Source organism: Sparus aurata, chromosome 6 (genome assembly GCF_900880675.1).
Source record: "Sparus aurata chromosome 6, fSpaAur1.1, whole genome shotgun sequence".
Taxonomy (NCBI): Eukaryota; Metazoa; Chordata; class Actinopteri; order Spariformes; family Sparidae; genus Sparus; species Sparus aurata.
This window is the reverse complement of record NC_044192.1, coordinates 34,044,247-34,072,013: the sequence shown is the minus strand read 5'-3', so window position 1 is coordinate 34,072,013 and position 27,767 is coordinate 34,044,247. Positions and strand designations below refer to the sequence as shown.

The following is a 27,767-nucleotide window of genomic DNA, read 5'->3' as shown; positions in this document are numbered from 1 at the left end:
GTCAGGCTGATAATTAGGCAGGCAAAGATAAATGCTTTAGAGCTTTATACAAAGTATGAAGTATAACCTATTCAAATGAATACATGCATACATTCAAGTCCAACATCCATTTGCAGAGTTTTGGAGTCAAGCCAAGAGAGTTCGGTTTTCCAGTCGACTTCATGGGTGGGGTTGTGGTGACTGCTGAGTTGAAGGGAAAAAAAACAGCATTCTGATGTAACATACTTACACAACTTTTATTCCTGAGACCAAATGTCTACAATGGACGCTCTGCAGGGGGTGGTTAGTCAAAAAAGATAATTATCTGTAAAGTTCAATGAATAACTAATCATTAAACAATACAAATAAAAAATATATTTATTTCGTTCTAGAATCTACTATTTCCGATGGTCTTTGAAGGTATTATCTAACCATCTGTTTACGTCATCATTATGAGACAGAAAGGGGTGAAAGGTATCCTGGCTGCAGTTGTATACAGTGGTGGGACTGGACACACACAGAGGTCTATGCCATAGTAATGATGAATGTAAATAGATTAATCCACTTGTCCAAATCTGTTCAAATCGGAAAGCGGCTGCTCGCCTGTAACGTGAAACATGCTGGGAAACAAGCGCTTCATCTTCAGCACAGGAGGACTTTTAAAACTCAGTCAAGAAACCTCGCTTATGCCAAGGATTTGTTCCTCGGTCAGGTGAACAAGGTAACGTAACTGAAACATGACTAGAGTTATAACTTATCAATTGGTAACTAGAGCTAAATGTAGCTTTAGAGCTTCCTTTTCATTAGTTGTGTCGAAGACCGTTTCCCTGTCCATTTGTTTCGCTTAACGTGACCCTAACCATGGTCCTGACACCGACCAGTCGACTCCAACATCAGCCTCAGCATGACCTGACTCCAGTATTAGCCATATCATAACCCAGCCTCGACATTAGCCTTAACATAACCTGACTCCAACATTAGCCTGAACATTACCTGAGCCCAGCATTAGCCATAACAAAACCTGAGCCCAACATTAGCCATAACAATACCTGACTCCAACATTAGCCATAACAAAACCTGACTCCAGCATTAGCCACAGCATAACCTAAATACAACATTAGCCTTAATGTAACTTTACTCCAACATAAGTCATAGCATAACCTTAGCCCAACATTAGCCTGAGCATAACCTGACCCGAAATTAGCCTGAACATAACCTGACTCCACAATTAGCCTTAACATAACCTGAATTAACATTAGCCTTAACATAAGCAGACCCCAACATTAGTCTTAACATAAACTGAACCCAACATTGACAATAGTGTAACCTGACACCAACATTAGCCTTAACGTTACCTGACTCCAGCATTAGCCTGAACATTACCTGAGCCCAACGTTAGCCTGAACATAACCTGACCTCAACATTAGCCTTAAGATAACCTGAATCAACATAATTGAAAACATTACTTAAGTAAAAGTATGTAAGGATAATCAGGAAAATGTGCTGTATTAAAAGTAGTGAATGGAGAAGAATGTCCCTTGTGGCTGTTAGTCCAATATATAAATGGCCTACCATACCATAACAGGCCTACCATTTGACTATTATTGCTAATATATATTTGTCTAAGCAGCATTTTACTGTTGTGGTTGGTTAATTAACTTCTATATGAGTTACGTCATTACTTTCTTAAGTAGGCTACTCAATTGATTCATAGCTTGGTTGGTAAAATGACAGAAAATAGAAATACTTTCACAACGTTTCCATTGTCTAACCATGAGTCCAAAACTTTTTAATAATAAAAACAGTAAAAAAAAAAAAAAAAAAAAAAAAATTGGCAAAACAACATTTGAGAAGAGCCAGGACATACTTTTTCCTGAAAAAATAACTTTTATGATCATTGATATTTGGTTATTTGAAATATGTTATTTCTTTTGGCTTGTTGGAATGGAATGTGCCTGTAGTTGTAACATTTGAATTGAGAAGGTGGGCACTTAACAGTAACATCTTCACTATAAATGGCAGCAAGAAGCTGGTTATTTAACTATTTAAAAAATAAAATAGAATAAATAAATAAATAAAGTTTAATGTTTGTCCTGCAGGCTGAGGTGTTCCCTTATCCGGAAATTGGAAATGAAGAAGTGGAGGAGATCAATCAGCTTGTTGCACCGGTGGAAAGATTCTTTACTGAGGAAGGTGAGGGAGGACTTTTGATGAACATAAGTTTTAAGAATGAATAATTCTAGTAGCAATTTGTAGGATACATAAATATGTGTGAAGTATGATCTTGTAATATGTTTCCTCTGAACAATTGGATTTGACGATGCCCAATTTGTTGTTTTTTCATTTCAGTTGACTCTGCAAAGATTGACCGAGAAGCAAAAATCCCTCCAGAGACTTTGAACGGGCTGAAGGAGCTGGGGCTGTTTGGAATCATGGTCCCTGAGGAGTATGGTAAGATGACTGTGACCAGTGGCCTCATTTATAAAACTCTGTAGAGAATCCTCACCAAATCTTTGCATAATTGCAGTTATATAAAAATATTCTGATTTATAAAACCTACTCAGTAAAGTGCGTGATTTCTTTTAAAAAACCCAAATAAACTTTGAAATGTGCACACATGAACCAACCCACATTCAACCATAAATGGTCAATTGAATATGCCTTCTGAATGTTATTGCATGGAAATGAGCCACTGATCAATATCATAAATCAATAATAAAATTAAAATAAAAGACTGTGCATCTTGCAGAATCTCGCACACGTTGCACCACAGTATTTACATGTTTACAGCAATCAGACTAACTGTTCCACCAAAATGATCACAACTATTAGTGTTCTCCTTGACCATGAGATATCACTTGAAAATGGAAGTTTGATATGTTAACACCATTGTTTAATAAGTTTTGTTACGATGAACTTGAAGATACAGACTTTAACGATATGGAGGGTACCGATTGTGTGAGAGCTGTTCGTGGCTTTATTTCCAGGCTTTGAAAATGAACGCAATCCATATGTGCAGGGGGTTAAGATGTATCAGATGATGTTCTGGAGAAGGCAATGTGTGGGGCAGCCCCTGCTCTTCAGTGCACCACGAAGCGTATGCCACAGCACAGTCATGTTCACTGCAGCGGTTTTAGCCACAAGAAGAAAATGAAAAATAAAATCTGTTACCAATCTGTTATAAGTTACCATAACTTTTTAGTTACTAAATGAACTCATAAACAGAACATGCACAAGGTCAAACATCTTTGCTGGATTAGTAATGTAATATTATCACATGTGTATTATTCACACAATATAAATATATAATTCTTTAATATCATGGTTATCATGAATATAGTTACAGATATACATGATAAATCACAACATTAAAACCGCTTACTTAATATGGTGCAGGTTACTCTCGTGCTGCCAAAACAGCTCTGACTCATCAATGCGCGGTCATAAGACCACTGGGGGTGTCATCTGGTGTCTGTCCCCGGTACATTTGTAGTTGATCGTTTGGATTGTTTGGATGAGTGGTGTGTGTTATGTGGCATCCCCATGATTGCCAGGAACCAAGGTTTCCCAGCAGAATGTTGCATTGTAACAACAAACTGATTACAATTCTTCCTGAGGGGAGCATGAATATATGTACTACATTTACGCATTTCATCCATTAGCTGTTGAGAAGTAACAGTCATTCAGCTAGCATGGCTAAAAATACTATTAAAACTTTATCCTGTAAAGTGATGTGTTTGTTTGATGTCCATAACCAGCGGAAAACAAGCCAATGATACAATTTTACAGATGTGACCTTTTTTAGCGACGTTCAGTAAATAACTTCAGCTGATAGATTAGCCTGTATTATGTAGGATCACTACATGCACCGTGTCTCTCCTATGTTTCGACATGATTACCAGCTCCTTGATGATCGGCTGTTGGTTAGTGGTGCCTGGTGGAGATGTGTGTCAGGTGTTTGCCAGCACTGTTAACTTTGACAGCCAATCCACACACTTGTTTAGTTTACACAGTTTGTTCTCTAATTGTGGGCTGTGTAGTTTATAGTGTGTTTTTTTCTCATCCCAGGGGGTCTCGGATTGTCTAACACCATGTATGCACGACTGGCAGAGATCATCTCATTAGATGGCTCTATAGCTGTAACATTGGCTGCACATCAAGCCATTGGACTGAAGGTAAAAATACACCAAACTCATTATGTGGCTCATCATCCGCATATATGTAATGTGGAGAAACTGGAGGAAAATGGATGATTAGTATCCTAACAATGAATGAGGTTGTAAATGGATTCCGCTGTGTAATTTGCTAACAGCTGTTTGGTGTTTCAGGGGATTCTGATAGCAGGGAATGAAGCCCAGAAGCAGAAGTATCTGCCTAAACTGGCCTCAGGAGAACACATCGCAGCTTTCTGTCTGACAGAGCCTGGAAGGTAAAGGCACTGAGCCGACACCAATTCCATTCATCGATGCTGCACGCAGCCTTTTTTCTATTCCGCAGATCTTACATTTAACAGTGACATGAAGTGTTCTATCATAGGCAGAGCAGACGGTCACACTGACCTTGAAAGCAGCCTTCTGCAGAAAGAGTCTCTGGGTTTTGGGCTGTTGGTTGGATAGTAGAAGCGAGATGAAGACATCACTTAGGGCTCTGGGAAATTGTGCTGAGGATCTTTCACAATATTACCTTGTGTCTCAGTGGAAGGTTAAATTAGCTTCACCAACACTCGTTTGATCATTACAGTGGAAGTGACGCAGCCTCCATTCAGACCCGTGCAACCCTGTCAGAAGATGGAAAACAATACCTGCTCAGCGGCTCAAAGGTAAGACGATCAAGTTTTGCAAATTTTCACTTTGGGCTTCAAGTTGACATCTTAAATTCTATTTGTATTTTCAGATCTGGATTTCAAATGGAGCTATAGCGGATGTTATGACAGTGTTCGCCCGCACCGAGGTGGATGTAGATGGTGTAAAGAAAGATAAGATCAGTGCTTTTATCGTGGAGAGGGCTTATGGGGGCATCACCAGCGGCAAGGCTGAGGACAAACTGGGCATTCGCGGCTCCAACAGTAAGTCTCTCATAAGTTTGGATAAACGGATGAACACGTGGATGTGGTCTCAGTACAGTTAGTCCCTGCTCATGGCTTTTTTAATTAAATTGTTTTGATTTGTTCAGCCTGTGAAGTGTCCTTTGACAATGTCCCGGTGCCAGTGGAGAATGTAATAGGAGAAGTGGGTAGTGGATTCAAGGTAAGCTTTATCCTTTTGTGCAAGAACATATCTGTAAGATTATGTTAAACTGTGAACCAAACATTTGCTCCGCGTTGGATAGGTTGCCATGAACATCCTCAACTCGGGGAGGTTCAGTATGGGCAGTTCCTCGGCTGGAATGATTAAAAAACTGATCGGTAAAAAAATAAATAATTGACTAATTAAGAGGATGTGTAAGATTATAAAACGTCTTCAGTCTGACATTATCATCTCCATCTGTTTCTTTTTTCAGAACTGACCGCAGAGTACGCTGCAACCAGAAAGCAGTTTAACAAAAGTCTGTCTGAGTTCGGTATGATTCAGGTACACTTGACTTTTCCCTAGCAGGAGTATGAATAATCAGCCCTTCTCCATGTGGTCAGAAGTGACTAAGGTATGTGTTTTTGCCCTGCTACTGTAGGAGAAGTTTGCAATGATGGCTCTTAATGCCTTTGTGATGGAAAGCATGGCGTACCTGACAGCAGGGATGATGGACAGACCGGGGCTTCCGGACTGTTCTCTAGAGGCTGCCATGGTCAAGGTTAGATAGCTTTTGTCTTTAAATGTTATTAATATAAAACCAGTAGAAAGCAAATGTCTCATCATGTCTTCCTCGTCTTGTGTTCAGGTGTTCAGCTCAGAGGGAGGCTGGATCTGTGTTAGCGAGGCTCTTCAGGTGCTTGGCGGTCTGGGTTATACAAAGGACTACCCCTATGAGCGCTATGTCAGAGACTGTCGCATCCTGCCTATCTTTGAGGTACTCTTATGATCATTCAACAGTGTTGTAAAAAAGTACCCAAAAGTCCATGTTGAGTAAACATTTAGATATTGTGTTAAAATATTACTCTGGTAAAGTGAAAGTCAGCCATAGAATTTGACTAAAAAGTCTTAAAGTATCTGTGGTTGAATGTACTTTTCACTATTTTACCTTAAAATAACAGCTTTAAGATAATTTTGATGGTTCAGTGTCTTGTAATAGAGTAAGTGGTGTCTCTGTCTCAGCTATTTTGAATTTAGACAAGAAAATTCGAACAAAAGGGTTTAGAGAAGCCTCTGAAACTACATTTTGGCGGTTTTGATGGAGATAAAATATGTAGAATTATTCGGAGCAGTTAAATAATTAAAATGTGAAATATCCAAATTTATGTATATGTATATGTGTGTGTATGTATGTGTATATATATATATATATATATATATATATATATATATATATATATATATATATATATATATATATATATATATATATATATATATATATATATATATATATACATACATACATACATACATACATACATACATATGTGTGTATGTATGTATGTATATATATATATATATATGTATATATGTATGTATGTATATATATCTATATATGTATATTATCTCATATATATATCTATGTGTGTATATGTCTCTGTGTCTCTGTATCTCTCTCTATCTCTCTGTGTCTATCTCTGTGTCTCTGTCTCTGTCTCTCTCTCTGTGTCTCTCTGTCTCTCATGTGTACTCTGTCTCTCTGTCTCTGTGTCTCTGTGTCTCTCTGTCTATGTGTCTCTGTCTCTCTCTCTGTGTGTCTCTGTCTCTCTGTGTCCTCTGTCTCTCTGTCTCTGTGTCTCTGTGTCTCTCTGTCCTAGGTGTCTCTGTCTCTCTCTGTCTCTGTGTCTCTGTCTCTCTGTCTCTGTGTCTCTGTCTCTCTGTCTCTGTGTGTCTCTCTCTCTCTGTCTCTCTCTCTCTCTCTCTCTCTCTCTCTCTCTCTCTCTCTCTCTCTCTCTCTCTCTCTCTCTCTCTCTCTCTCTCTCTCTCTCTCTCTCTCTTCTCTCCTTTTTTCCCCTCCGCCGTCGTCCTCCTCACGACTGGTACCACATGTTGATTTATAAAATAAGCGGACTACACCTTTAAAACACCATCTACTATAGTTACTTTGTTCAGATGATCTACCACCAGCCACCAGGGGGCACAGGTGACACATTCATTTAATACCATAGTTTATTATGATGGATTCTCTCTTCAGTGGGATAAATGAGCTGAGCAGACCTGCAGCTCATCGGCATAAGTTCCTCTGTTTGTGTTGCAATATAAGAATGAATCAGAATCCTATTTTTAAAGATTAATTAAATTTCACATATTAAATGTTTTTCAAATATGGTTTTCCATGTTTAAATACCCTGTTATGCTTCTGTTGACAGGAACATTGGGCATTGGCAAAGATTATACTTACATTAAATTAGAATAAATATTACATATGAAAATATAATGCAGTGCTTTACTATACCACAGTTCTCCCCCATGCACACATTATGTTGTGTTCTTCATGGGCCTGGTATAATCTCTTGTCTATTCACAGGGCACCAATGAAATCCTGAGGATGTACATCGCTCTCACCGGAATGCAGTATGCTGGAAAAGCTCTCACAGGGAAAATAAAGTAAGAATATGAAGGTTGTAGCCTGGCATTGTGTGAAACCTCTCAGTGCATTTTCAACTTTCGAGGGGTGTTATCCATGTTGTCAACTCATCGCTCCAACTACAAGCAAGCTAGCTTTCGTTTAGACAGGACAGGTAACAGTTACTCGTTAAACTGCGTGAAGATCAGAACAAACTTTTAAATTAGACTTGTCAATCCGATATGAGTGAAGATTCAGCAACTGGATTTCTTATCACCTCGGATTTATTCAGAAACAGATGATGTTGGACTGCTGAGGTGAATTAAGTAACTGCTATTTCATTTAATGGAACCCTGATATTCATGCTCCAATCCCACTGGCTCAGAATGTGGTATAAAACCATGACTCCGTAAGGTAAATATATCGTCCCATTACAAACATCGATGGCTAGAAATATGTCTGAATTGGAGGGGTACCAGTTGTATCCAACAAAGCAAATGAAATACGAGTTTGCGGTCTGATTCTTCTTCTTCTTTAAAAAGTGGTTATTGCCAATGTGATAGGAAAGAAGGGCTTGTTCAGCAGATATAGAGCAACATTAGCATTTGTTTGGAGGTGAGTTTCTAGCCCCTGATCAAATATATACTCTCCCTTTATTAATTCTGTTTTGCTCCCCACCAACAATAGAACAAATATCTGGCTCTTTAGCTTCTGAATGCTCCACTGTGCTCACCAGCTACCTTTATCTGACATGTGGTTCTGAGCAGGTAGTGTGTGCAATTGGTTTACAAAAGGCCTTTTTTGAAAATAAATACTACTGTAGGGCAGTAAATCATAAACATGAGCTGAATGACCTAAAACCATGTAAGTTGCATAGATAATTATGTTATCTAAGAAGAGTTTATGGTGAATCGCCTGGCCATGATATTGAAGGATTCAACAAACTTTATTGTCTATCAGATAGTGACAGAAAGTTACCTTTGGTTAAAAGCTTGCAGCATTTCTGAGTTAATAGTCTTCCCTGAAATACCAACCCAGGGTTGTCTGATATATGAAAACTTTCACAATGGTCTTTAGTCTTTTAGTCTCACCTGTTCTCTGCCTTCAGGGAGATGAAGAAAGGAAATATCGGCATGGTTTTCGGCGTTGTGGGCAAGAAACTGAAGAGCTCATTGGGAGGTTCAGTGGACTACGGCCTGACGGGAAAAGATGGAGTGGTGCATCCCAGCTTGGCAGTAAGAATCTTAAAGGATCCATTTTCTGCAGGCTTTAGGTGCATTCGTTGTATTCTAAGAGCTCACGAGTTTTCTATTTACAGGAAAGTGCAAAGAAGTTTGAACAGAATGTCAGCCATGTGGGATCGACTGTGGAAAGCCTGCTGTACAGATACGGAAAGGTAACATTTGAGTGATGATTTTAAGCAATGATTTTAAGCAAAATAGTAATTTCTCTTAAACATCTGACAGTATGAGTTGTTTCTTAATGACAACAGTCTGTCTTCATATATTCCAGTCAGTGTTTCAGAGGTGCTGTTCGTGTGTGAAACAGCTGCTGTGTTCTCTTTTTCTTCCGTGACTGTGCTTTTGTAATCAAAGCTTTCCCAAAGAAGCTATAAAGCTCTTGGAAACTGGTCAGCTTTCCAACTTCCTGTATCATTTGCCTCCATTTTGATCCAGTGTATGAGAAGTGTCCTCGGAGGACTTTCATCACAATGCAGTCTTCAGCTGCTGAACAGTAAAGACCTTGAACTATTAGGTTCAAACAGCTTAAATCAAAGTAAATAAACCCTCTTAAGTTTAATGTTCTATTAAGTATTGTTCATTTTTTTACCATGAAGGTAACACTAGGATATTTTGAGGAAATTGGGGCACAATTATTAAGAAAGATGGACTAACTGGATGCAGCAGTGGTGGAGCAGATTGACCATTTATTGTAGGTCTGGTTGTTCCCAACTGCTCCTGTCCTGTTCCTAAATGTCACCATATGTATGCATTGTTTGAGAGAACAATCTTTTTTATTTAAAGACAACCTGCCAATTGACAGCAGCACTCTGTCCTAATGTATTTTTTTATTTTTTTTTAATTACTTATTATTGAAATAGAACCAATTACAGGGTTCGTACGGGTGCTTGAAATCCTTGAAAGTGCTTGAATTTCAATGTTGTGTTTTCAAGGTCTGAAAAGTGCTTGGATTTTAGTTTAAGTGCTCGAAAGTGCTTGACATTATAACTACGTGTCTTTCACAAAATTGGGATCAGACTGGATAATTAATTTCTGAAGTTTTTGCTATTATAGAATATAATTTTAGATGTTTACAGCATAATGCAATGTACATAATTGTGATAAAAAGTGAAGAAAAAAATCTTAAGTACATATATATTGCTTTAGATACGTATTTTACCCCAGCAATAAGGTGCTGGAAAATCTTAAAAATGACCCTTAAAAGTGCTTGAAAAGAGCTTGAATTTGACCTTGAAAAATGTGTACGAACCCTGCAATTAGATATATAATCTTTGGCCTCACACACATACCTATACATGAGCTGAAAAGTTTTTATGTACTACTCAAAAAGGTTATTTTGGCAGGTCCGAATATACTATACCATGCACATGCGTACATCGAAATGCTTAAAAATTCTCAGAACACCACTCCGGTCTCAAGAGAAACCATAACTAATCTTACCGCTGTCAATTAATTTACATGGCCTCAAGTAAGAAAAAAAAAGTTTCCACTGGATGGAATTTCACTATTATTTTGTCTTTAAAGCAGAAAACGTCGAAATATCACAGCAGTGACAGACAGTTTTTTCTTTTCTCTGGTTTTTATCTGAATATTTGGGATATATCGAGTAACTTGTTAGTACTGTGCGTAGCTGCTCCAAAACCAGTCCCACTGAGAAATCAGTTTTGATCTAAAAGCCTCAGAATAAAATGGACCTGCCAAAAGAACAGCATCTATTTCCCACAAACGTAGACACCACAGGTATCACATATTAAGTCAGACGTATGCTCGCTCTCTCAGGTATTCTCCAAACACTAGAAGTAATTAATCACAAAAAAAAGAGCAAAATCCAAACTGTTCCCTAAGCAGCAGTTGAATGAGGGCTCCACTCTTTTTGGTACCACCTACCAAAAAGCATCAAATGCAGATCTGCTAAAAACACATTCTTTATTACCTGATAAATGACAAAATTATATATATATTTTTTTTGAGTGTGGTTGAGTAGTAGTATTTTTATTTGTTTATTTCCCCACTGCCTAACAGAGACACTGCTTAAGCAGAAAGATCTTTCTGTAGTTGGAAATGATCGATGACTGCAGCGTCTTTGTTTTTATCCACTGATGTTTTCAGACTATAGTAGATGAACAGCTTATCCTGAAGAGAGTAGCAGATGTGATGATCAACCTCTACGCTATGACAGCTGTCCTGTCCAGAGCCAGCCGCTCCATCAGCATCGGCCTCAGAAACCACGACCACGAGGTGAGAGGATGGCACTGTCTGCTTAGAGTCTGGTATTATCCATTGTAGACCAGGATATAAAACATATTCTTTTCTTGGATGGGTCCAAAATCCCCCCCCACCAACTATGTTTACTGAAGTCTTCAACAAGCAAACAAATATTTATTTTGAATCCCTCTCTTTCATAGTGTCTGTCTTTTTTTTCTCCCTATTTCTTATTTTCTTTTTGAAACTGTTTTCCACTGACCTCAGCAAACCGGTTCACACAGATCCTTTTTATTTACACTATTTCAAACTGACTGGTCAATACAGGTCACTCATCAGTCAGTGATGTTGTTTTTAACACTTTTCTTTACACACACTGTTATACATTTAATTACTTGTTTAAATATTATTTTTTAAATGGCCGTTCATTTTTGGATTGCAATTCACTTTTCAGTTAGCGGCTTCTTTAGCAACGAGTAACATGTCCAACAGGAAACCTCTCCACAAAACATGGTCTAGTTTTATCCTCTTGTGTGATTCCAGAAGTTCCACAGTCTTGCTTTAAAGTTAGAGCAGATGGGAAAGAATCATACAATCTGTGATGGATTAGTTCGGTCTGTCATTAAGCTCTCTGCAGTCGTTTGCTCTCCACAGATACACACATTCGCCCATTTGCCACTATTTATCAAGCCTGACCACACACCAATGCTGGGAATCTCCATTTGGCATAATAATCATAATAAGTACCTCCCACCCACTTTTTGATTTGTGGATTTTTGGATCATACCCCGTTTACATTTAGCTGAATATGTGCTGCAGTCACACTTTGCTGTGGTGAGACAAAACAGCTTAGTCTTTGCATTTGATCCCAGTATAATTATCCGGAAAGAAGGTCATGTCTTAATAAAACACACATTATCTTAACAGCAGCAGCATATCACAAAGTTTTTAGTCATGTTTCTAGTTTGTTTTTTTCAATGAGAGCAAATGGAGGTGGAGAAGGACACAGGATGACAGAGTGTAAACAGTAATTATAGGACTGTCCAGTGTGTACCCTGAATCAGTGATCATAGCAAAGCGGAGCAAACAGAGACATTACAAAAAGACGGTGCATGCTTTGTGTTATCCACTTTAGTGTTTCAGATGGGCAGCCCTCTACTTCTCCTACAGTATTCCTCTCCACTGTAGCTGCGGGCAGAGATGTCAGCAAACATGCAGTGACCCACCTTTTGTATTTCATGTAAAACACACATAGACTGTAGAGATCCTTTCAAAATAAATTCCAGGCCAGAGATAGTCATTTGTGTCTTTTTTAAGTCTGACATTTTTTCGCCTGAGGATCACAAAGTAACAAGAGATTCAAACCCAGTTCTGATTTTTTTTTTAAAAGCAAGTCTGACTTCAATCATGTAGCTTTCATCCAAACAAAAAAAATTGGTTACAAAAAACATTTCTGTGCTTTCCATTGGATTCATTCTGCAGGTTTGATGAATAACTGTTGTTGATTCTTCTAGGTGCTGCTCGCAAACACATTCTGCAGTGACGCTTTCTTCAAGAACAACTACTTGATGACTCAGTTGCAAAAGCGTAAGTACAACACAAAATGCTAATTGAGAACAGCCCCCTTTTTTTTTCACTGCGTCTCCAGTACAAAAGACTTGCATGTGTTGCGGAATTTCCCCACCAAGGCCCACATACCAACACTCAAACCCCCTGCTGCTTTTCATTTTCACACTGTGCGCGTTTTTTTTAATGGCCTATATGTAATCCAGAGTTATCCGGTGACATGATCCAGACGGATGAGAGTGTTGTGTTTTGTATTTAACAAATGAGAGTGGCTTGTTTTGTGATTCCCGTCTCAATCCGTTCCAGACTCTCCTGAGAACAACGATGCCAACATCAAGAAGATCGCCAGGGAGGTCTTGGAGAACAGAGCCTACATCTGCTCTCACCCTCTAGAAAGAACATTCTGAGCTCTCCCATGTGACTATAATACGGTCTCCTCCATTCTAATTGGACGGTATGGAGTCCCAATAAGTTGTCATTACTCTGTCACTGATACTTCTTTTGCTTAACATCATTTGAACACTTGATTAATAAATTAACAGTTTTATGATTTCAGTTACTGTATTTTAATAACCATGGCGCGAGAGATTACACCAGAAATGTTTTGACGATGACCGTTGTCTTCTCACGGCTCATTAACTTTAGTGCTGTAATTAATTATTGCACAAGATACTATGAGCCTACTTGATATACAAGGTGGAGTTTTTGTGGGTTCTGGCTTCTACGATATTTCCGAAAGGCTCCACAGCTGATGTCTGTGTCTTCGCGAAGGGCTCATACTTCTGAAATGTGAAGATATCCCTCTCCTGTTCTGTCAGAGGCAGGGCCCTCCGCTTGTACAGGGGAGAATGCTGCTTACTGAATCCACTGTAAGATGCAACAGCAAAACAAAAAACGTTAAATTATTTTCATAAGTTTGTTGAGTGTTTGTTTTTAAATAAAAGATGCATAACTTCAACTTCAACTGACATGTAGCGGTACTTGTTGTACAGAGAGATGTGTCTAGCGATGGAGTTATTTTTGCTGCTGAAGCTGCAGTCCATACAGGGGCCTGGAGCCAGAGCCACACTCTTCTCCTCTGCATCGGTGTCACTCAGGATCATCACAGATACTTGGGGCAAAGGCTGCGAAAGACCAAAAAATAAATAAACAGCTGTTGGCTCACAAACTGAAGTTTAATGCAGTCAGCTGCAACTGGAACAGGAAAAGTTATCTTAAATTTCAAGCAGCATTCAGAGTAGAACCCCTTTTGATGATAGGCTGTATTGATATTATGGATGCCAGTTGTAACAATGAACATATACAGTATATATATATACAATACATTATAAGAAAGCAAATTATTTAATTTCATGTACACATTTCACCAGTTGATTTTCTTATGGGTAAAAAAAAAAAATATATAAATATATATATATATATATATTTATATATATTTTTATATATTTATATATATTTTTATATATATATATATTTATATATATATTTATATATATATACACATATATACGTGTATATATATATATATGTATATATATATATGTATATATATATATACACATATATACGTGTGTATATATATATATATATATATATATATATATATATATATATATATATATATATACACATATATACGTATATATATACGTATATATACATATATAAGTATATATATATACGTGTGTATGTATATATATATATATATATATATATATACATACGTATATATATATGTATGTATGTATGTATATACATATATATATACAAATGTATATATAAACGCACACTCATTAAAAAAGTAACAAAAAACAATCTTGATCTTGAGGAATTTTCTCTCATCTTCATAATAACTTTGACCATGTTAAACAGTGAGCTTAAGCAAGCAAACAGAGTCACAATGTGGGTCTAAGGCAGCGATGAACCTGCAGGCTGAGCTCATTGTTCACCTGACCAATGCACAGTTTACTATTTTGGTTTTGACGGTATCCTTTTCAGCTTCAGCAGACGGCTGTTTTCTACGGAGCCCGTAAAGGGACATGGGAAAAGAAAGAATAACATAAACGTTTCTTCTGTGCATGGGAAACTTTCTGGTGCACACGAGAAACCTTCTCATGTCTGTGATCAGACTGCCTGCTTCACGAGCCCAAATTATGTGCAACAATCAGTGGTGGCCCTCAGCCTGGGATATCCTTTGAAAATGGAAGTTTGATAGGTGAACGCTATTTATTCATTGAATAAGCAATTTTTATATTTCTTGTTCTGAGATTGAACTCACAGAAGTGAGCTCTGGAGATTTTTCCTACTCATACCAAGAATTAAAGTACATTTTATTATGCAGAGCAAGTTTTATCTGCCTCAACCAAACAGGTGAAATGTCTCCTCGCTGGAAACCCTCCACAAACAGATGGAAGATCTCAAGAAAGCCAGAAACACTAATGAGGCATGCAATGACACTATCAGAGTACAGAAGGCAGAACAGAATTCCACATGGCCTTTGGATCAACACAGTGTCATCCTTTGGCTCTGAATTCAAGAACAAGTGAAAGCAGACACTGCGACTGTACTGTCTGTCTGATGACTGTGTTATGTAATGTGTCAGTTCATCATCTGCAAAAGAAATTGTCAAAATTAATCGAGACATCAAATGATTCCTTTTTTTTTATGTTTGTTTATTTGTGTGTTTGTTGGAGTCGAGCCCTCTTCCTGAATTAGTCTTGGGCTATTGGATAACCCGCAGATTTCAAATTATTAACATGACTCACAGCATCAATAAATGAGCTCTGTCCAAATACTGTACCTTGAGCATCATGCCTGGTTTCCTCAGTGAATACTTCTTGGGCTGATCTTTCAGTATGTCCTGAGTTCTCTCTGAGTTTCTTCCCATGTGACACTTGAACTCTGGCAAGCGGCCGTTGCTTGGTGGGTTGGTGCTGCCGCCAGGAAGCAGCTTCTTCTGCCAGCGACTGTACTGCGCTCTGGCTGCCTCAAGCTGCTCCTGCCGCAGACGCTCTCCTGAGAATCAACAGCACGCCATGTAACGTTGTGGATTAAAAACTTGTATGCTTTACTTTTCACATAACTGATCAACTTAACAGGCGAGACACTGATTTAACTTCAGTGGATGGCTGGACAAACACAACAGGACAGACAAATACAGATCATTCTTCGTTCACTGCTGATATCACTGAAGTTCCTCCCCGACCAAATCTGCTCTCAAATGTGGTGTGGGAGTGTTTTACTCAATAGCAAACGCTGATACTGGCTCAAACGGACACCATCTGGGGCTTCAATCAAAACATGTCAATGCTGGCCCTTTATACTGAGAAAAAAGCTCACGTCTCAGAGAGCTATAGGAAAAAAACCAGTCTTGGATACTCCCAGACTGTTAAATTGAGAGCCTTATTGGATGCTACAGCCTAATCGCTCATAGCTCTTTCTTCCCATGTTTGTAGAATTTTATCATTAACAAAGGAAAGTTTTAACAAGGTGCCAATAAATCCCACCAGTAGGATCAACGAAGATGCCAGTTCCTGCCAGATGGGCTGAGTTTAATGAATTGGCACATGCTTGTACTGTGTGTACCGACGGTATCAACAGAATGGAGATTGCCAAATGCCTAACATAGCTCATCCATTAGCTAATGGCCTAAGAATGATCTAGTGGACATTTTCACCTGCTAGCTAAAAAGTAACCACAGAGAATGTTTGAGGAAATCATCAACATTGTGGTAAATCTGGTATCTGGCTGGTAGAAGTTTGCCTAGAAGACGGTCAATACTTAAATTAATTGAGAGAGGATTATTATTAGGGGGATAACAGTTTTCAGTAAGGTCCACACAAATGTGGGCAATCACGAAGGATTGAGTTAGGAATGTATCAGGAAGGACTTCATAATGACTAAAATTGATAATGAGTAATTCCTTAATAACTGTGATTCAAGACTTCACGGTAGATAATGGTGAATTACTTGCAAACAAACTGATTACTTAATAATTAATTACTCTTTTTGTGCAGTTAACAGTTATAAATGCGTCTACATAGTAACTACTCTGTATAACATTTCACTATTCTTGAAGGATCACAAAAGAGTAACTTATTATTCAGATGGAACCACTGGATACTTTATCAGAGACATCAGCAGACATCTCCAGCCGTGTTTGTGGCGACAGAAGCAGGTCAGCTGAAGCACGACACTTTTTCAACCCTAACCAAGGGGTTTTTGGGCCTAAGCCTAACCAGACACAACATGGGTCGCACCCTGTATCAAGCTTAGTGTTTTTACCCACGGCAGTCCAGCTGTGTAAACAGCCTGGTTTAAACTGAGCAAAGCACATATCACCAATGTATAACATGTAAAAGTAACATATAACCAGACATCTAGTCAAAGTCATGGCTGTATAGTAGCCTCCTCTGTTTCATACACCAGTGAATGCAGCGGCAATTTACTTATTATTTTTTTTTTTTTTACATTTTTTTACCTCAAATCAGCTACCATTCTGTAGAAATCAACACTAATGATAGTGGTGCCTAAGATATATTCTCCATGACACGGTGACATCTGAATAGTGTCATGTGTGGAGTAGTGAAAATACAATAAAGATGTTGCAATTTGCTGTGAATGTTTAAAACCTCTGAGCGCTGTGTTGTGTTTTTTGTTAATTGGCTCCATTTGCTGCTGTTCACTCCTGCCTGATTACCTGATAACACTCTCGGATGGATCATCCACCAGATCTATCACTATCAGTACTCATTGTTACATGCTCTCCTCCTTTCGGGGTCGTAACACCGATTAACATACATATGATGCGGGTCACTTATCACTTGAACATATTTGTAATGTAACAATTTTGGGCTTTTTCAGCAAAGTGGTATGTAACCATGGATACACCACAGAAGCCATGTCCCACAGCTGTGGCTGTATGACATTATGTATGAGACAGCTGTAGGTGGGGAAATATCTGTTTTCGCTATGAGGAATCTCTCTGCCAGCTAAACTCGGTGGTGTCTTAGAAGGCCTCAAGGGTAATATCTCAGTGTGAAACCAGGTTGTTAACATTTGGCCAGGCACTCGCAGGAAATGAAAACTAGACTATCATATAACAAAAACTCAACTATACATGAACATGGTACATTGATGGTAGCAAAGCCTACCAGCCAGGTGAATGGTGACAGGAAGTGGGCTGAAGAAAGGGGCAGGTTTGCTATAGAGCTGGAAGTCCTCATCACGCTGGCTCCAGGCCTGTAAGTCCCTTGAAACAGTGGGCTTCAATATGTTGGCATGTAGGATGTTCTCTCTCCATGGCTGGAAGCAAAGTGAACAGTAAAAAGTATCACTCTCACCCTCAGATACACAGCCTGTTGCTGGACACCTCATCAAAGAACAGCAAGGTTAATATCATTAGTCATGTCATATTATACACTGCTGGCTCATAGAGAAAGAGGATCTCGTAAGTAAACAGCTATAAAAATGCTATCCCTGTGCCAGTAAACTGAGCATTCCTATTCTTGTGAAAGCCCACGCTGCTGGAAGATGAAGAGTGACATCACCTTCCTGAGTTCCTCCACACGAGCCTCGTCTGGGTGTTTAGAGTGCACTTTGGGCTTGTCGCTGCTCATACTTGTGAACCAAACCGTAGAGGCAGCAGTGGTGCTGGAAACATGTTTAGAAGTCACGTCTCCCGGCTCCACTGTAGCACTGTGATACTGCTGACTGTAGGTGAACCTCCACCCAGGCACCTGAAGTTAAAAAAGCACAATACTTTTAAATAGATTTTCAGGGGACACTTTCTTTCAGTGTGCCAGAATGAAATAATACCAGCATTATCCTTTAACCACTTCATTATGAGGATAGGTTTAGATCTGAGGATGTGTTTGTCCTTTGATTAAGCAGGCTTCCAATCCGTTTCTGTCTGGGACGAGCATCTACTGTGTTAGCAGGCTCTTTATACTTGATAAAAAGGAGCAGTACACCCAAAAAATGAAAAGGTAAGAAATTACCCTCTCATCTCTAAGCTGACGGAACATCGTGTGAAACTTTGTTGTACACAGAACATTTCTGGAGATTCACAGCAGGTCAGTGTTGTAGCATTTTCCTAGGAAACTGAAGTAGAAAACCGAAAAAAAGGTGACTCAGTGTAATCCAGGTCCAAGATGTTATCTGCACCGTCACTGTGCACCTACTTCAGGCGAGGTGTGGGCTAATGCTTTCGGCTTTTATTATTTCTATTATTCCATTATCAAATAACGTCTTTTCAAAAATTTGGAATCTTGGGGCTTCTGGTGACTCGGATTAGGCTACTGCAAATCACTCTCTTTTTACCTGTCTTTGGCTGAAAGAGGGAAATGTCTGGCTCTTGAACAGTGACATGCCATCAGTTAAGGACATAGTAAGGTGCACCCCATACATTGCATCCTACACATTCTTCCAACCTGGGCCATCTCTTTGCGCAGCAGCTCCTTGGCTTCCTCCTTTGAGTTGAAGGTCTGGATGCTGTAGTTGTGGGCTGGTCTGGCTGCAGACTGTTCCACCCTTACCACAGCGGCCTCTGGCTTCTGTAACTGCTCACTTTCCTTCTGCACCTTCTTAATATTCTCCTGGAAAATATTTTCATCATGAGTGGCTTTGTTAATAAAACAGATTCTACTCAGAATAATTTATGCCCACAGACCTGAATAAAGTCTGTGCACTGTTTGAGCTGCGACTGCTTCATGTACTCTCTGTTGTGTGTGTTGAGCGGCGCATGTCTTCTCATCTGGAGAGGCACAGAGGGCACGTCCACAGTGTCTGCTCTGACTTTTTCCTCCTGCTGCTCAGCATATGTGCCGCATACCCTGCTCATGCTGAAAATCATGTCAGCTGACGGGAAGAGGTCGTACTGCACCACATCTTGGAGTTGCCTTGCTTCACAAAGCTGTCTTAACCTGGACAAAATACAAGTACCTCTCAGGAATTATTGAGTCGTTACCATGAAGAACTCGTATCACACAGTTCATCCAAAAACATACAAAACCTTCCGCGTCGTCAACATCCAGTAGATCCATCTTGACTTGTTTAACATGCTTAACAACAAATCTTGCATACTTTATAGTAGTTGCATACATTAGAAACCCCCAACTACTACAGAATTATTTTGACACAAAATACTAATAAGCAGCTGTAAACTCCCCACTTTGGGCAGCCCTGCTTTCAGGCCACTGTAATCTCACTATGTGGGTACCTTGACAAAGCTTGGAAGCAGGGTTGAGGGACCATGCCTCTAATATAGACCACAGGCTGCCTCATGATGGCCTCAAGTGTCACAGACAACTGGATAGGTCTCAGGCCCACATCTAATGAGTCATAGATGCGCTTGAAGAAACCCATGTTCGAGTTGTAGAGGACTATCACCTGCTCCTCCTTACTCCCACTTAGCCTGCAAAACATCACACAGACTGCAGGATTGTCAATGGAATTTAAACACTCTACCCAAGTAGACAGCACGGCTACTTAGTAAGAACTGTTAGCACTTTGGGATTCTGTTCATGGTCTTACTTCATAGGAACAGCCTCCCAAAGTCTCTTCACTGCTTTATGTTTCAGCCCTTCCACAACAAAGATGTGTGTCTTCTTATCTTGCACGTGGAATCCTGAAACAAAGTCCAAATCCTTGCTCTCATCGTGCTTAAAATTCATTATGTAATTCGATAGGGCTTTCTCCATATTTTCCAGTGAGCGTGAGCCCAGATGGAAAGCTGATGCATTGATTCTGAGTATCTCTGACCTAAGCTTAGTCATCACAGAGAAGTTGCTGGAATCGAAGAAGTAGATGATGCGCCCAAACAGACCATCACAGACTACATTCTTAAGGGAACGAGCTATCTCAACCTCGACTTTGAGTTGAGAATTGGCCTCAGAGTAATGGCCTTGTGGCATGGGCTCTCTGCCAGCTGCAGTGTGTGTCATCTTATTCTTCAATGCACTTCGCTCCCTGTCCAGCAGTGGAGGTGGAGAGCAGCATTTGATTGGTAGATTCATCTTTCGGCTCTTCCCAAGCAGCAGCTCAGAGAGGTTCAGGCTTGCAATACCATAGGAGTTAATAATGGTTCTCTTCTTTTGACCCGGTGCTGCACTACTAGGGGTGTCATGATCTGACCCTGTGCCAAACATTGCTGGAGATTTAACTGTTTCTTCCAGTTTCCTGTCTCGATCATGAACTTCTATCTCCAGAGGTGGACCGGAGAGGAACTCTCTGAGCTCTTCAGGACTCATCAAGCCAGTCAGGATCACATTCACATCTCTGAAGTGGATGTTGGTATCATGCTTGTGATAGTTTGTTCTGTGCATGCCCATGTTCTGGAACCTGTACTGGCAATATACAGGCACACATTTTTCCTGGGAAAACAAAAAAATGTATATCAAAGCTTACTGCTCAATCCTTGTAAATAAAATGTGATCAACATAGGAAAACAAAATAGTAAATGGAGAATGTATTCAACACCCACATGTACAGTACAAGCCATATTATAATTCCCACCTGTAGGATGTGATATGGGACTGGGGATGAAGGCATTGAGGTGGCTGACAAAACTGTGATGACCAGTGGATTGAGTTCAGCCTTCAGTTGGTCAGATATTAAGGGTCTGTCCAGAGAGATGTTGCACATGACCTCAAATAGGCCAGATGAAAAGACTGGGAAGCATTCACTCAATGAGGTCTCACCTGGGAGTCAGAAAAACAACAGAATACATAGTGTTTTCTTTCATGGTTAACATAGTGTCTGATATAAGTCCTACAATTGGACTACGGATGGTAGTATGATCCACCACCTAGGTCGACACTGAATTATCTTGACAAATATTGGATAGATATCAATGAAATTTGGCAGAAGTATTCAAAAACACTAAAGGTTGGATCGTAATGACTTAATGACTTTGGTGGTCTCATTACTTTTCCTCTAGTGCTACTGACATTTTTATTCGTGAGTGAAATGTCTCAATTGGGATTGCCATGAAATTTAGTACAGACATTTATTTTCTCTGCATGATGAATTGTGGTCTACGTCTGGTTTATGACCAATTATCTGAAAAACTAATGGCATTTTCATCAGCCTGAAGATGTTATCAGCAACCAAAATACAAAAGACATGCTATTATGTGAACATTGTTGTTTTTGACGACGTGACAGGGTTGAAGGGTCTCAAGGAATGGCAAACGTCTTCTGAAATGCTTTATGTCAATCAAACTTCAATCTGATTCACTTCAATCATCTGTCATTTTGTGGTGTGAAGATCAAGAAAACATAAATACATATGGAATCTATTATATCAACTTCCCTGTCTGTATCGTACCAGACAAAAAAAGAGTTACAATTCACATGTAAATTTCACAACTTGCCCCCTATTTAGAATAATTATTTACAACCAACAAGGCCTCTGTTCTTTCCAAGAGCTTAAGGAATACTTCTCTCTACCAAGCACCAAGAGCAGTATGACTCTTAAAACACATGGGGTACCCTGGACACATTCATACTTTTTTCATTCTCTTAGTGAACTGTTTTAGTGTGCTGCAAAGTCATGTTTTGTATTGTCAATGTGTGGCACATTTACAAGTTGACATAACGTGACAAGAGGATCATTTAATCATGTGTTGTGGATTTTGCGGTTGGGAAAAATCTTTGGGTGCATATCACTGTTCACAAAAAAAAAAAGAAAATGCAATTGGAACTTAATGTTATGAGCATAAAGAATCAGTCAACTCAGTGGACTAGATGGGTTCAAACATCTGGACCCAAGCTACTGTACTTTGTTTTTCTGTTCTATTTCGCAAATATTAGCATGCTATGATGGGAGACTAAGATGATGAACAGGGTATACATTTGTTAACATTGTAACTGTATGTTGACATATACTGATATTAGTGTTTAGCATAAAGCACTGGTGGTACAGCCTCACAGAGCTGCTATCATCTCTGAATACAATTTGTTCCCCAATTTGTAGTTTAATTAGATTAATAAAACAATATCTAAAAAATAATCATACTAAATAATTAAATAAATAAACAAGTTCGCTTGTACAATAATTACGTTGTCACACCTTTGGACTATCTTCCCATTAGATTTAGGTAGAAAAGAAAATTCACTCTTTTAGAGCAGTGGTGCTCTTAAAGACTAACAAGAAAAAAAAGTGTTTTTTCAGACTTATGTCTTATCCTCGTCTTTTTTCAAATGAGTAACTGGATAGTTCAACCTCTTATGGCCTCTAAAAATAGAATAAAGACCAAAGTGACCTTGTGGTTGAACTGTACATAACAGGAGATGTGTACAACTAATGACAAGGGGTCAAATGTAGACATTGCTTTGTTAAAAATGATAAAGGTTGACTTACCTGCCATCAAGCAAATGGTACCAATTTCAACTTTGGCACAGCCTTTTTTTGTGATAGCCTCAAGATCGAAAGTACCCATTGAGGGGTTGTGAAATCCTGTTTTGGTAAGAGGAGCCAAGCTATTTTCTGTATAAAGAGAGATATATTCATCATAGCTAACATGAAAGGATATTACTGTAGCATGATATAAGCCTAAGATATGTAATTAGACATCACTATGAGTCCATACTAAATCAGGCAAAATTGTAGATTTACCTGTTTCAGAGCCAACCTCTGACTCAGAATTAAGCAGTATATCTCTTTTGTGCTTTCTGGATGTGTTTGACTTCCTTTCACATAACGTTCTCAGTTTGTTTACCATAATCTTAACACCACCTTAGAGAGAAGATATTATTTTATCATTTTATATAAAAACAGGCTATACACAATATGTATAATGTTTTTGGTCATTTTGAGACAAGTTTAAATTGATACTCACCACACATGTCTGTCACACCTTCAAGCTGATCCTGTGGCATTCTGAGGGTTTTAAGTCTTTCATAGCGGGCCTGGCTGGACAATTTCTCTTTGCTGCTCCATACCTGGAGCTTGATCTTATAATTAGGAATTAAACTGATCAACAGGTCCCTGTTGACTCTGATGTTAAAATTCTGGGTCCAACCAACCCATGTCCGTTCTCCTTCATGCCATGTTCTCAGAATCTGTTATGAAAGGTCACACATTTATGATTGCATTAGAGCCACTTATTACTCTCATCATTCCTATGATGACAATATAACAACCACGAATAAATTACTGTAACTCTAGGCAATACTGCTTTATTGTTTTTTATTCCTGATGTTCATTAATTGTTCATGCATCAGGTCATGGTTACCTTGAGCTCATCTCCTTTGTACATTTTTGCCGCAGGCCCAAACACTACCAGGTCCACGATGACAGGCTTTGTGTCACCTGGTAATCTGTATTCAATATGATAACTGCTTTGACATTTAAAGGCTGTGCCCAAAACAGTACATGAATCTTTCTTTGTCTTTGTCTTTGCATGAGCTTCAGGGAAATCCACTTCTTTCCCTAAAAACAGAAATATGTTTATAAATGTGACCAAGAATGGAGTGGATCTGTCATGTTTCTTACGTTATATTGTGATTTGTTGCCCATTTCTGCACAATATTCCCTCAGTAACTCAGCCTTCTGACTTCCAGTTCAAGAATTTTTAACTGACCCTGTGGGGAGGCAAACTTACCTCTGGGGACAGCTAGGGCAATGAAAACTGTCCATGTGACGTAATAGGATCTGTCATCTGAGTCCGTTGTAACATCCTCAGTTGACTCTGACATGTTTTCCACACCATGCTCTATGGACAGGACATCATTCTCAAGGACATCTTCCTGTTTTGTATCTGTAACTTCTCCATCATCACAGTCTGACTGTGATTTATCCATCTCTGGCATGTTTGCCATGGAATCTGATTCCACTGGAATATTTTCCATGGAACACACTGTAGGACTGAAAGGAAATTAAAAAAGGACCCTCAAGTAATGAGTTAATTGCCAGGAGACAGTTCATCACACTCAAATTACACACACACACACACACACACACACACACACACACACACACACACACACACACACACACACACACACATAAAATGTAATATTTCACATGTCCTATAACCACAATGAAACATATATCTCTTCAAATACTCTTAGTTAATCCTTAGATTACCCCTGGAAACCTGAATACATTAATTTGTATTATTTTAAAACACTGTTAATGACTTTTTTTTTTTTTTTTTTTTAAGATAATCATACACACATTAGCTAGAGGTAATCAACAGTAGGCTTACACAGAGACACATAGGGAAATTAATAGGCAAAATAAATGAATGGGATAGGTTCTTTGCATGGATTGAGGGGGTTTTATTGATTTAAAAAAAGACACTTTAGAAAATAATGGTAGTACACTGGAATTTTACAGTCAAGAAACCTTGCTCAAAATCTAGCCTAATTGAATTACCTTCATTACACCAATAACAATATGTTAAATTGTATTGTCATAGAAACGTACGAGGATTCAGTTTTATAGTGAGCTTCAGTTGCAACTCATAACGGCAGTTTTTCATTTGGCTGCTATGTCTGATGGTGTTTCTCGTTAGCACACCGTGGAAACGGAATGATATTAAACAATATTAAAATAACACATCATTTTACTTTATTTTCCTTGTGCACTCACCTCAGCTCCTCTTGGTCTGTACATGAAGAGTGACAAGTTTGCGTGTTAGTGCTCTCGAGAAGAGTTGGCTGTGAAGTAGCGTCAAGGCGATGTGTCAGTCAATCAGACATACCTCTGCACTACTTGTCTACACTACCTGGACTTGATTCCGAAACTGCAAAGTCATTTAACTTGATAAAAAGGACGTTAGGTGCCGAGGTGAAGCGCTGTGGGGGGTCGGCCTGTCACTCAAACTAACCTTCAACCGAGCTATGATTGGTGCCACGCGTCGCCATGACAACCCCTGTAGTGAAGGAAGTGAGGTGTGTTGCTGCCCGCGTGCGGTTGGGACTATCGGAATCTGCGCATATGATTCATCTATTATAGCCAGTGAGCCATGGCCTGCATAACGGCGAGTTAATAACTACAGTGTTTGGAGTGTTATATGAGGTTTTAGGCACGGACATCTTGATTAACCGCCACGTACGCTTACATATAGGCCTAGATAATTATGGATTTAAAGTATTAGCTATTAAATTAGACCAACAACACAAATGAAATGTTACACAAAAAGAGAAAACAAGAATTAGCTACCTAACAAAGAGTGGACTAAATAATACATAAATCTAGAGGCGACCATCATTGAGCCAGTGAAGCAGAGCAGGATATGTGTGTATTACACTACATGGAGTGGACCTTCTACAGTAGCATGGACCATTTGTGCAGACTAGCTAGAGATGTGTAGAGGGTTTTAACCTTCCTGTTGTCTTAACATTCTGTACACCCCTCGTCCTCCGGGTCAAAAATGACCCACTATCACCGAGATCTAAAATAAAGCAATTTCATTTCATTTTAAATGCCTATATAAATATAGCATTTTGCATTTTTATTGTAACACAGCTGTCATATATGCTTTCTTTACTAAAGTCGATTGTTATTGTTATTATTATTTCTTAAGTTACTGCAAAGGTGGTAAACAATATTTTTATTTTTTTTATCAAGAGATAGTACTTGGTGGATAGTGCGACCACTACAGGAGAACAAGCAGCCGCTTCACCCACTTGTCCCTGACCTGTCTTGTGCAGCACAGAGAGAAGGGTTCTTTCATCTGCAGCACGTTTACACTGAATGTACAAGTACAAGTACACAGGGCGTTGATGGTTGTGTCCGAAACAGTTTGAATTTTGATCTTTGAAAGCTGTGAATTGGGTCGTGGAAAGGTGACGGTGCACCTGCACAAGAAAGTTTTAGTTCTGTCTGAGATCAGTCAGCATTGTGTGTGTATCTTGTGTGTGTTCTCTGCAGTCTGTAACTGACTCTGTAATATGATTTTAACTTCCAGGTCAATAAAAGATAGGCGTTCAGCTAGTGGAGGGGTTAAGAGCACATGCCATATATGAACCCCAGTTCGAATCCTGGGCGGAGGACCTTTGCTGCATGTCACCCGGCATGAGTCTGTGCCTGAAAAAAACAAATGACCCTAAATCTTTGTGCCCAAGTGGTGTACAGCTTCCATGGAAATATGAATAAAGGCAATATTTCCCTTTTTCTAATGTTGGTGTCACTTTAGGACAAGTCATACAATTTAAACAACAGGGTTAAAGGTCATATTGATTACATTTGTATGTAAGCGAATCATATATTTATGTATTCTTATAGAGATAGTTAAGTTAAGATACTATAGTTAAGTAATTCTATCAAGTGTCACCACATGTAATACCACAGCAATGGGGGCAACCATGACTAGTCAGTGGCCATTCATGATTATGCTGCATCCCGGCGGCCTTGAGCAGGCAGCTTAGTAGCAATTATGACTGACACTGGTATCACAGGGCTAAATATTCTTCCTATGCAAATACGTTGTATGTCACTGTTTACGCCTGACTTCATGCTTCATGTCATGTCACCTATTTAGGCTTACCCCAGTGGCGGCTTTTTTGAAAAGAAGGAATATTACACCTCCCTTTCACATAGACAAGACGGCAGATTGCAGCCTTTACCTGGCTGCAAATGTGGCACATTTTCTATGTAAAAGGGGCTAGTAAGTAGTATAAAACCATTGGTATCACCTGGAATCCATGTTTTGTCAGCACTAAGAGTCTTGGTGGTTTCCAGTTTGTGGAAAAAACTATAAAATGGCTCTACAGGATGTGCATGCATACCAACATTTAGTTAAGTTAACTAACGCTTGTCTTAGTAATGTTAACGCTAGCTTGCTAGCATTATGATTCGAACAACAGTAGTGATGTGACATTAATGCAATAGTAGGGGGAGATGGAGTGCTACATTTAGTGTCTGAATGTAAGTCACTAAATGTAGCCTTTGATAATATTTCATACCTACTAAATTATATAATCGATTGGTTTAAGACATGAATTAACATTTAATTATATAAACAGATTAAAACATCAAATTTTCATTCATTTATTCAGGCATTTCATCATATAATAATTGATGTACATGTAGCCTATATATAATCTAGCTCAATGCTTGAATAATGAATAAACAAATCATTATTATTAATGCAGCCCATTTATATATTGTGTCGTGGCCCTAAAACCCGCCATT

The 27,767-nt window shown here is 39.0% G+C and overlaps 2 protein-coding genes across 2 annotated transcripts; one reads left to right on the top strand and one right to left on the bottom strand.

Moving 5' to 3' along the window:
- The first annotated feature begins 423 nt into the window (after positions 1-423).
- Positions 424-13,587, top strand: acad9 (acyl-CoA dehydrogenase family, member 9). The gene is made up of 18 exons (XM_030421062.1): positions 424-700; positions 2,079-2,172; positions 2,329-2,430; positions 4,048-4,154; positions 4,308-4,408; positions 4,720-4,798; positions 4,873-5,044; positions 5,152-5,225; positions 5,308-5,383; positions 5,479-5,549; positions 5,647-5,766; positions 5,854-5,982; positions 7,576-7,655; positions 8,723-8,849; positions 8,933-9,010; positions 10,965-11,093; positions 12,572-12,644; positions 12,930-13,587. Exons 1-18 carry the CDS (start codon positions 518-520, stop codon positions 13,028-13,030), a joined length of 1,896 nt encoding a protein of 631 aa, XP_030276922.1. The 5' UTR covers positions 424-517; the 3' UTR covers positions 13,031-13,587.
- On the bottom strand, positions 13,166-25,498 carry cfap92 (cilia and flagella associated protein 92 (putative)). Its single transcript, XM_030421061.1, has 16 exons — positions 25,221-25,498; positions 24,229-24,491; positions 23,860-24,056; positions 23,464-23,686; positions 23,241-23,360; positions 22,986-23,111; positions 21,138-21,322; positions 20,157-20,995; positions 19,843-20,037; positions 19,294-19,546; positions 19,055-19,219; positions 18,173-18,361; positions 17,777-17,927; positions 15,424-15,638; positions 13,593-13,747; positions 13,166-13,490 (listed from the first exon to the last, which is right to left on the bottom strand). The coding sequence occupies exons 2-16, from the start codon at positions 24,473-24,475 to the stop codon at positions 13,304-13,306; spliced, it is 3,447 nt and encodes a 1,148-aa protein (XP_030276921.1). The 5' UTR covers positions 24,476-24,491; positions 25,221-25,498; the 3' UTR covers positions 13,166-13,303.
- Positions 25,499-27,767: the final 2,269 nt, after the last annotated feature.

Excerpts from the sequence above, each read along its gene's own strand:
- acad9 (XM_030421062.1), top strand. The coding sequence starts at position 518 with ATGATGAATGTAAATAGATTAATCCACTTGTCCAAATCTGTTCAAATC. Across the intron at positions 4,799-4,872 it reads ACCTGCTCAGCGGCTCAAAG|ATCTGGATTTCAAATGGAGC; the intron begins GTAAGACGATCA and ends TTGTATTTTCAG. Across the intron at positions 5,550-5,646 it reads CTGAGTTCGGTATGATTCAG|GAGAAGTTTGCAATGATGGC; the intron begins GTACACTTGACT and ends CTGCTACTGTAG.
- cfap92 (XM_030421061.1), bottom strand. The coding sequence starts at position 24,475 with ATGGAAAATATTCCAGTGGAATCAGATTCCATGGCAAACATGCCAGAG. Across the intron at positions 21,323-22,985 it reads TACCATTTGCTTGATGGCAG|GTGAGACCTCATTGAGTGAA; the intron begins GTAAGTCAACCT and ends TCTGACTCCCAG. Across the intron at positions 15,639-17,776 it reads TGTCACCATTCACCTGGCTG|GAGAGCGTCTGCGGCAGGAG; the intron begins GTAGGCTTTGCT and ends GTTGATTCTCAG.